The following is a 10,826-nucleotide window of genomic DNA, read 5'->3' as shown; positions in this document are numbered from 1 at the left end:
CACAAACTAACTTTTTATCACTCTCCCCCCACAAAAACACCGTTTAATTAATACAGCGAATAATGCCTTTGCCACCCGCTCATCGTACGACAAAACACTTCTTCACATCAGTAAAACTAAATCAGGCACGGGAGACCATGCCTCTCAAGCCGCTGCTCCGCCCGGCTCTGGAATTCCCTTCCCCGTATCATCCGGGAAGCCATCACACTGGAACGGTTCAAAAATATTCTCAAAACCCATTTATTTGTTTAATCTGGTCATTTTTTGTTTGTGCTTGTACTGTTTTTTTTTGTATCTTTGTCTTTGCATTGTGTGTTCCTTTGTATATTGTAAAGCGCTCCGTTCTTTGTGGGGCGCTATATAAATGCTTTCATTATTATTATTATTATATTAAATCAATGGGTAATCATGGTAATCAAGTTACTTTGGACTGTGCAAATCTGGATATAAAAAAAACGCTTGTTGTGAAATGAATTGTTTATGGTTGTAAAGATGTTTTTTTAACTCAGTAAAATAAAATATAGACAAACATGCCTCAAAATGCGTGGTTCACCGTCCGCCGTTTGTACAACCGAATTTTTGGAAAAGAAATTAAATTAATTAATTAATTAAACAACAAACGTTTTTTAAAGCCACAGTAACAACCGAATCCAAGGCAACGTGTCCGTTTAAATGGTCCAAAGTCAGTTAACATTTTATTTACACTAAGTTACAATGTACCGTATAAATTCTGGAATCAGCTAATTCTACAAAGTATGTACATGTAGTATTTAATTTAATACATACAATGTACTTTGTAACATTTTAATTGGAATGTTTAGTCTTTCCTTATTTTGTTTGTTACAAATAGTTCTGTTTGTATAAAATAAAACATCGGGCAACTTAACTTGAAAAACAAACACTTGTTATAAAAATATAACATCTTATAAATTGGATTATGTATACAAAATGTAAAAAAATATATATATAAACGTTATCATCATTTTACACATGAAATATTAAAGTCACGGCAAGTTTTAAATTGTCAAAATGCAGTTGTGATTGTCGATAGGAAATACTACTCGACAATAAACAAAACCGATCTCAACACTTGTTTAAAAAACAGCATGGATAAAATTTAAAAATTTCAAAAATATAAAATATAAAATTTCAAAATATGGTGTAAAAATACCCTTGCAAAAATAACAAATACTATATTTTCCCTCTTAAGTTGACTTGTTATCATTCTAACATAACATTTCGAAAAGGGATCCTTAAAACAGGATACCTTTGAGTGCAGCAGTGTATAAAATTCCTCAATTTAAACATAAAAACAAAACTATTATCAAACATTGCATAATTCATTTAATATATGTATCTGCACGTTTTCCAACTTCCTATCTTTGGTTACAAATCCACCATTTTATAGTACCTGTGTTGATTTCTGTAAAATCACCAGCACATTTAATTTTTTGGTTTGAAACAAAGAGCAATACAGCAGTCGCCAATGACGCTTTTATTCTTTTTGGAAAGACTTGCGGCAAATTTCAAAATATGGTCTTCAACAGACTCTCAGCTCGCCCACACTGGCAAAATGAAAAAGATCCAAAAATACAATGTGCGCTATTTGCAATGATGGTTTGAGGCCAAAAAGTCACCGAATTTAAATTTCATTTCCAGTTGGGAAAACCGTTTTGGTAGACTTTGTTGGGGGACCACCAGCTCCGAAGAACTTGATGCAATAATTGAACAGCTCCTTTTAAAGACACTGTGTACACATTTGGTAATTGTCAAAGACCAGTCTTCTCACTTGGTGTATCTGAACATATGCACAAAATAACAACCCTGTGGAAATTTGAACTCAATTGTTGGTCGAAGTTGTCAGATAATAACGAAAGAAAAAATACCCTTGTCACACGAAGTTGTGTGCTTTCAGATGCTTGATTTCGAGACCTCAAGTTCTAAATCTGAGGTCTCAAAATAAAATTCAAATAATATTTTAGTGGGAAATTACTTCTTTGCTCGAAAACTACGTTACTTCAGAGGGAGCCGTTTCACACAATGTATTATACTATCAACATCTCTCCATTGCTTGTTACCAAGTAACTTTTTATGCTAATAATTATTTTGACTAATTACCAATAGTGTCCAGTGCCTTACATTGATGCCCACATGATATGAGTGTACGCATGGTATGGATCTGAGAAATTGACATTGATGCAGGATGAGAAAACAAGGGTAACAAGTTTCGAGCTTTGATGTTGGGAGGTGAATGCTAACCATCAAATGGCAAGACCATACAACTAACATCAGTTTTCACAACCTAAAAAGCTTAGTTAACATCATACCTAAGAAGAAGCTGGAGTTTTTAGGGCATATTGCAAGGATGGACAGGGGAAATCTTGAGAAGTTGAGCAGCAGTGCATGGAATTCAGGACGTTTTGTTGCTGGTTGCGCTGAAAGAGGAAGACGAAAGCCAGATGGACTGACAACATTTGTGGACAGAGAGGCTTGGAGAGAGTTCTTTACTCGGACCACCACAGGAGGGCGGATGCGCTAATGGACTTAAGATATATAGAGAGAGAGACAGCTGTGGGGTCTCTTGAGATGAAGTGCATGCCATTTAGATGGCGATTTTTAGCCCTGTCATAGTCCGTTAATAATTATTACCAGCTTTTTTGGACTTTCTCCCTGATAATTTACGCACCAGAGGTGATGAATTGACCTGCAAACATGAACTGCCTCCTCCTCCATCCACAGTAGTGTCTCCCCCCTGATTCTTGTTCCTTCTCTCCATTGAATCGTAAATCTAAAACAATAACAATTATAAACAATCCATCAGGACTTGCGCTTAACGACACTGGACACTGGTAATCTCCAAAGACCAGTAGTCTCACTGGTGTATTCCAACATATGCATAACATAACGAATCTGGGAAAATGTAGACTCAATATAATTGGTCATCGAAATTGCGAGAGAATAATGAATGAAAAAACACCCTTGTTGCACAAAATGTGTGTGCTTTCGCCTCAGCCTAATATAGCTTCAGTCCTGAAGTCTTTTATTAAAGTGAAAAAAGTCTCTTTCTCAAAAACTATGTTACATGTACATCAGAGGGAGTTTTTTCTCACACTGTTTTATACTATCAACAGCTCTCCATTGCTCGTTGCCAAGTCAGTTTTAATGCTAACATTAACAATCATTTTGAGTAATTACCAATAGTGTCCAGTGCCTTCATAGGGATTGTATAATATTTGGTAATTGAACCCGTCTTTTGACGATCCTTTTCAGGGAGGGGGGGGGGGGCATGCCAGTCAGAAGTCAGAAGCCATTCAATGCAATTATAAAAGTTGATTCCCCTTAAGGCCATCCCTCTGCTGCTGCTTTCCAGGTTGTATCTTTAGCTTGTGTGCGATCCCCGGCGTTATGTGCCAGCTACAGGCCGCTAACAAAAGGGCTAGGAAGCTTGGCATGTTATTCCAGGGGTTACAAGTTAACAACATGCTCCAAGCAATTGTACTTTGTTCAACCCCAAAGTTTCAAATGGAAACAATAACATACCTGTTCTTCTAGGGAACTGAATCGTGCCTCGAGTGCTTTGCCTAGTCTCTTCCCTTCAAAGTAGTTCTTCATGCTGTATGACAAACTCCCCAGTCTGTACCAAGAGATAAGAAAAAAAATTAGTTCACTGAGAAAATGTTAAGCTTGAGCTTTAAACATTCACAGGTTTGTATATCTCATGTCTATACAAGGTCACTAACAGTGCAGTACAAATGTTATACATGTACATGTGCTTTAAAGACACTGGACACTATTGGTAATTGTCAAAGACCAGTCTTCTCACTTGGTGTATCTCATGCATAAAACAACAAACCTGTGAAAAATCAAATCAAAATCAAATCAAATCAAATCAAATCAACATCGAATCAATCAAATCTGAGCTCAATCGGTTGTAGAAGTTGCTAAATAATGACAGAAAAACACCCTTGTCACCTGAAGTGTGTGCTTTAAGATCAGATGCTTGATTTCGAGACCTCAAAAATTCTAAATCTGAGGTCTAGAAACCAAATTCGGGGAAATTTACTTCTTTCTCGAGAACCACGTTACTTAAGGGAGGGAGCCGTTTCTCACAATGTTTTATCCTTTCAACAGCTCTCCACTACTCTTTACCAAGTAAGATTTTATGCTAATAAATTTTTGAGTAATTACAAATAGTGTCCACTGCCTTAAAGTGTCTTGCTCATTGGCTTAAGTTTCATTACTGGGATTCAAACCCACACTCTGTTGCTGATGACAACACCAGAGCTTGGGTCCTGTGAACCACTCGGCCACGATCGACTGGCTTCTAGATCCATGATGACTTACTTTTCCTCGGTCATCTTTAACCGCTTCACCAGGTCCTCGTTGGTCTTTTCCTTCTTCTGGGCGAGGTAGTCCTCCCCTTTAATCACTTCCCAAGTTGAGATCTCAATCTCTTCGTTAAGTCCAAGGTCTTTCTCTACAAAGAGAGTAAAAAGGCAATGAATGGTGAGGTATATGTACTTGCCAGGTAAATTATGTTCTTTTGAGAACTTGTCTTGCTTATAGTCTACCACCGCAGGGTAGATTTTTCGAGATTCAGGAGAATTCTCAGTTCTGAGAAGAACTGTCCTGCTTTTTAACTACTACCTGGTTGGCGGCAGGCAGAAAATCGGCCGGGACTACTACATGTACATTAGTTTCAGTGGATCGAAGTGAGCTCTTTATAATTTGGTTTATCTTTTCGACTAGCTTGCTCTAGTCATAGTCACCAGGAACTATGTTACTTCGTCTTATGAACCGAGGCAGGCTGTTGTAAAGCAACATACAGAGAGCCTGGTATCCTTCAATCAACACCAACAGGCTTAAATATTTTTAGCAGTGGCCTCCATCCTTACATGTCCTCTCCTCCTAGGTCACTCCAAATTACTTTGTTTGAAATTACAATCATAACAGTGTATCCAGCACTTTAAAGGCACTGGACACTATGGTAATTGTAACTACTCAAAATAAATGTTACCATTGGTAAGGAGCACAAAGAGCTGTTGATAGTAAAACAAATTATTGTGAGAAACAGCTCCCTCTGAAGTACATATTTGGCAGGTAATTTCTCACTCAAATACTAAAATACTTCAGGCCTGAAGCATTTTTTTAGGAATCCGAAAGCACAAAAATGCACTTTCATATTTCTCTAGCAACTTCGATGACTAATAAAAAGTCAACATTTTCACAGATTTTTAATTGTATGCATATGTTGGGATACACCTTTTAAGGGGATGCTCTAGAGCAAGCTAGTCGAAACATTGAGCGGTAGTGAACATCAACAAAGTTCCACAAGCTAAAGAAGTAGTCCCAGCCAATTTTCTACCTTCCGCCTGGGTGGTAGTTTAAAAGCAGGACAGTTCCTTTAAGAAGTCTCCCGAAATCCGAAAATGTACTCAGCAGTAGTAGAATAAATAGAAATACAGTTCTCTAAAGAACAAACTCTACCTGGCAAGTAGACACAAAAATGGTGTTACGGCATACCAAATATTTCATTAATATTTATCATTATAGGGAAAATCGTCAACTTACTCATCAAATTGTCTGACCGATACAACTCTTTCCTACATGGACAGCATTTACTCCATGCCCAGCGGATCACTTGGTAGACATGAACCACGATGATAAACGGTGGGATGACGAAAGGCTGTCGATAGTATTCCTCGACGAGTTGATAACGTTGGAACTTCCAGAAAATATCCGTTTTCTCATGGACACGTGTAAATGTGTTACTTTGGGTAAGAAGAAAAAAAATTACAAAACCCCCTAATAATGTTTAAAACAAAAATAAAAATAAAAAATTTATGCAAGTTCGCCCAAAACAAAGCTTAAAGCCATTCTACATGTAGATATAGGGCTACAAGGAAGAAAACATATAGAAGCAGAAAGTCAGTGGAGCTGAAGGTAGGAATTGATATTCCTCTTAAAAGATGGAAGATCATAGGATGAAGGGAAACATGCACCAGGCAAGGAGTTCCAAAGAGTTGCAGTACGAGGGAAAAAGCTACTGGAGTACATGTAGCTCCTTGATCTACATCTTGACACAGCCACAGTATAAGGATGAGAGCAAGCAGAAAGCCTGGTCTCGCGCTCAAACACCCTGACACGAGGAACAAGGTTGGATAGACTGGTGGAACATTTACCATGGAAATATCTGTAAAACAGGCAGAGGCTGGCTACAGACCTTCGGTGAGAAAAACAAAAAGTGCTTACTTTAACATCGCAATGAGGAGATTCAAGAGGAGTATGTTGCTTAAGAAGAGATAGATTGCCAGGACGATGACACCAAACCAAGAATGGCGCGGACACAATTCCATGTCACCAACTATCTCTTCCTTAGTGTCGACACAATCCATTTCTTCCCCTTGTTATTTTAAAGAAAAGAAAACATGGTTGTTATAATTTTTAAATTTTGTACATAGCGCTTTACACACATGAGGGCCGCTCAAAGCACTTCCAACATTATTACCCATTTTTCGCTGGGTCATTTAATTAATTCCTTAAAGACACTGGACACTTTTGGTAATTACTCAAAATAATTATTAGCATAAAATCTTTCTTGGTAACGAGTAATAGGGAGCTGTTGATAGTCTAAAACATTGTGAGAAACGGCCCCCTTTTGCCGTGAAGTAGTTTTCGAGAAAGAAGTAATTTTCCAACAATTTGATTTCGAGACCTCAGATTTAGAATTTGAGGTTGTGAAAACAAGGATATGAAAGCACACAACTTTGAGTGACAAGGGTTTACTTTCATTATTATCTCGCAACTTCGACGACCGCTTGAACTCAAATTTCACAGAGAAAACAGCAAGTCATAAGACTGTGAAAGTGTAAGACAATGTCTTTAAACAATTTCAGCTCCCTATAGGGAGTATACAGTGCGTGCAACATTATGCGCTACTATATAGGCAACTTACTGTCCATTTCGTCAAAGAACAACTCTCCATACAGCTGGAAGTAGGACCTAAAGAAAACACTTTTCGCAATCTTCAGAGGGTCCTCAGTGTTGGGAAAGAGGATGGACTGGCAGGCTACTCCATAGGACACCATGAACACGAGCAGGATACAGATGAATATGGACAAATCCACCATCTATTGCAAGATAATAACGGAACATCTTAGGTGGCTAACTCATCTGAAGGCACTCCGACATTAACCAGAATTCACAAATACCTAAGACAGTTTATCTATTCTGATTGGTTGAGAGTTTGTCACTCGGGTGTGTTTAAACCGCTGATAAAGACATGACCAAAAGTGTTTCAACATAATGTAGTGTGACTCGCGAGCTTGCACCTGTGCTTATAAGACAGTTTAGTCATTCCTATTGGTCGAGAGAAACGGCTGGAACACCTCTGCCACATCACACGAGATCTCCTATTAAGGAACTTTTACCAGAGGGCCTTACCATTTCATAGCTGAAGGGGTGTTTTGTTGAAAGAAATCATTGAACAATTATAGTTTCGTTTTTTACTTCTGGACCAAAAAGTTTTGATGTTCTTTGACCGAAAAGGTATTTATGAAGGGGAATAAAAATGTGCTTGGCTGGTATTAAACACTCTGTTTAAAACTGGTTGCAGTCTGGATGCTGATAATTACCCTCGCATCCAGCTCAGGTAATTATTCCATCCTGACTTCAACCGGTATTAAACCGGTTTAAATTATTTATTCCCTTATTATTGAGCAGCAAAGGGAGAAACAACAGCAGCTTATATGGGATTTGAGGCATTGATTTGGTTTTCGATCACACCACGTGTGTGTTTAGCTGCCAGGTAAGTTTTGTTCTTTAGGGAACGGTCTTGCTATTCTATCACCTAGAGTATAGTTTCACATTTCGGGAGACTTCTATGTTCAGAAAAAGCTGTCCTGTTTTTATCTACTCCCTTTGGCGGAAGGCAGCATAGGTCCACAACTTTACTAGCTCTATCGGAAAATACACATCTGCTTTCTCTGCTGCGAAACTGCTATCTGATCGCATATTCTAAAACTGCAGTCTATGGTTTAAAACTGTGGCCAATCAAACCATAAATCAAGGAGAGCCAGGGACTCCCAACAGAATAACTGGGTCTAAAGTTTAGTTGGCAGCCAACTCAAGTATATTAAAAGCTTATGGGAAACAGGGGAGTTTGCCCTCAAACATATAATAATAATATAACTAAACAAAATTACAAGTCAAAGACATACATTTGTCCACATGTCCAAACTACGTGAAACACCCATTATTGAAAGCAGACCCGAGTTTGTGACAAGCCATCAGGTTCATCATTACACTCACCAGTTTTGACATGCAAGAGCAACCTTAAACAACATCTTTCTTTATCACTAGTGCAAATTTAATATCTATTAAATCGTTGCAGTACCCGCTCTGCCTAAACATAAATTGTAGGAATCGAACTGCCTCTAGCTACCGGGCAATCTCGCTGGTCCAGTTGGTATGATACTGCAAAGGTCGTGGGTTTGAAACCCACCCGAGTAATATGCCTGTAACTTTTTTTTCTCTCTCAGAACTCATGAAAGTATACTTGTATGTATTAAGTTTGTGCTACACACATCAGTGTATGTAAAAAAACCCAAAATTAATATTCTTTATCCCCGACGCAAATTTAACATTTATTATAACATCTTTCTTATCATTAATGACTGTGATAGACCAAACTGTGAGGAAAAATATAAAACAATCGAATCAAATTTTTAAAAATGTACCAAAGAGTTTATTACCATTCTTATGAGCATGATGAGCTTGGGCCCGAGTAGCTTGCTAGCCGAGCAGATGTGAAGGATCCTCAAGTAGAACACGATAAGATCGAGCGCTAACACGATGCGCGCTGCTTCCAGGGTGACGGGATGGAATCGCAGACCGATGCCGATGGCGAACATTAGAAGTGAGACAAGATCCACAGAGTTCCAGTATCCAAACAGCCAGGATTTGAAGCAGTTGTATAGTGTACAGTAGTCCTGATTAAATAGCTGAGACATAGATAGTAATAACTAATAAGGGAATGAAAGCCGGCATGGTCGAATTGCTGTGTGATAAAGGCCCGAGCCGAAGCCTTTAACGCACGGCAACGACCCTTCAAGGTTTTAAACGGACGTTAAAGAACAAGCACTACTCTTTTATTCCCATTCATAAATGCCCTTTTGTTAAAAAACATTAAAAACATACAATTACAGACACTTTGACAGTTGAAAATTTGAGGTTTGAAATATTTTTTTCAAAAACTTTGTGAAAAGTCTGTTGCGCGTAGGTTGTGTGTACGCGCGCGCGCTTAGAAAAAGATTACACGCGCGCGCTTAGAAGTAGATTACGCGCTGTAACTAATAACTATGAATTGCGTTCCGCGTGATAATCTTGTGCGCCTGACACGTGGAAGCCAGCTGGTTATAAACACTGGTCATTATCAACCGTTTAAACACCCCCACGTGACGCGCTCTCCACCAATAGGAGTAGAGAAACTGTCTGGGGTGTTTATGAAAGTGTAATATTAATAATATCAATAATAATAATAATAACAGTTCTTATTAAGCACATAATACAAAAGAAGTCTCTAAGCGCTTGGGTGGGTGAACAGGTGTGTTTTTAGTTGCGATTTAAATTGTTCCAGGGTGGGGCAGTTTTTGATTTGGTGTGGTATATTGTTCCATGTTTCAGGAGCAGTAAATTGGAAGGCACGTTGACCGTATGATTTGGCGAGACTGGATGCGGAGTGAGAAGATCTTCGCGGCTGGAGCGAAGAGTCCATGATGGATGATATTTGCTGATTAATTTGCTTAATTTTGACAGCGCGAGGGCGCTATAAATAGTATTTTTATCACTTCCTGGGGTATACGCAACTTGCACTGCACAGATTAATAGGCGTTCTGTCACTTTTGTTGCGCCGTAGTTTCAATTTGCTTTAGAGGTGGATTATAACGACTCCTTTAAAAGTCTTATTGTCCGTGATGCATGGATTAGATGTCTGTGGTGGTAGGCCCTAATGTGTTCCAATCTTTAATAACTGTTTTGGGTATGAATGAATATACCCTCGGAAGTGATTGAGAGCGCCCTCACGCGGTCAAAAAGGGCCAGTCTTGGAGGTAAACTGGGGCCATTTCATGGGTGCATTTGTAGATCAAAAACTGTAAACCATCATCATAATCATCATCTTCCTACACTATGTAAAAACCTCATCTGGAGAATATTCACAAACTGGTTGAAGTACAAACTAGCAGATGCGGACAAAACTCTTGGCATACAAAAAGATCAGTACATGTACATATGTGCAAGCATAGAGTATGGTGCAAGTTGTACCTCATTTTGCAGTACAATGGCCACGGAAAGTATAAATCACAGTGAGTGAATGTATTAAAGGTAAAGGCAGTGGACACTAATGGTAATCCGTCAAAATAATTAGTAGCATAAAAACTTACTTGGTAACGATCAATGGAGAGCTGTTGATAGTATAAAACATTGTGAGAAACGGCTCCCTCTGAAGTATAACGTAGTTTTTCAGAAAGAAGTAATTTTCCACAAAAATATTTGAATTTGATTCCGAGACCTCAGAATTTGATGTCTCGAAATCAAGCATCTGAACGCACAGAACTTGTGCGACAATGATGTTTTTTCGTTCATTATTCTCTCGCAACTTGATCACCAATGGAATTAAAATTTTAATAAGTTTGTAATTTATGCCGCATATATGAGTTACACCAAGTGACACGAGTGAGAAGAATGTCTTTGACAACTACCAAAGGTGTCAAGTGCCTTTTAACTTTACTGGATGTTGGTTCAGGGGTATTTACCAATATGGCCCC

At 38.5% G+C, this 10,826-nt stretch overlaps 1 protein-coding gene across 1 annotated transcript in view; it reads right to left on the bottom strand.

The window, feature by feature from the left end:
- Window positions 1–2,300: 2,300 nt before the first annotated feature.
- LOC117288510 (transient receptor potential cation channel subfamily M member 2-like) overlaps window positions 2,301–10,826 on the bottom strand; it is a 38,999-nt gene continuing 30,473 nt past the window's right edge. Inside the window, exons 20-26 of the mRNA XM_033769398.1 lie at window positions 8,754–9,002; window positions 6,956–7,130; window positions 6,253–6,403; window positions 5,572–5,771; window positions 4,345–4,477; window positions 3,541–3,634; window positions 2,301–2,788 (exon numbers count right to left, since the gene is read on the bottom strand). Of these exons, the coding sequence (XP_033625289.1) occupies window positions 2,636–2,788; window positions 3,541–3,634; window positions 4,345–4,477; window positions 5,572–5,771; window positions 6,253–6,403; window positions 6,956–7,130; window positions 8,754–9,002 (1,155 nt within the window). The 3' untranslated portion in view covers window positions 2,301–2,635. The remainder of the gene's footprint in view (window positions 2,789–3,540; window positions 3,635–4,344; window positions 4,478–5,571; window positions 5,772–6,252; window positions 6,404–6,955; window positions 7,131–8,753; window positions 9,003–10,826) is intronic.

The sequence above is a fragment of the Asterias rubens genome, chromosome 3 (assembly GCF_902459465.1).
Source record: "Asterias rubens chromosome 3, eAstRub1.3, whole genome shotgun sequence".
NCBI classification, from domain to species: domain Eukaryota; kingdom Metazoa; phylum Echinodermata; class Asteroidea; order Forcipulatida; family Asteriidae; genus Asterias; species Asterias rubens.
This window is presented reverse-complemented; position numbering and strand designations above follow the sequence as displayed.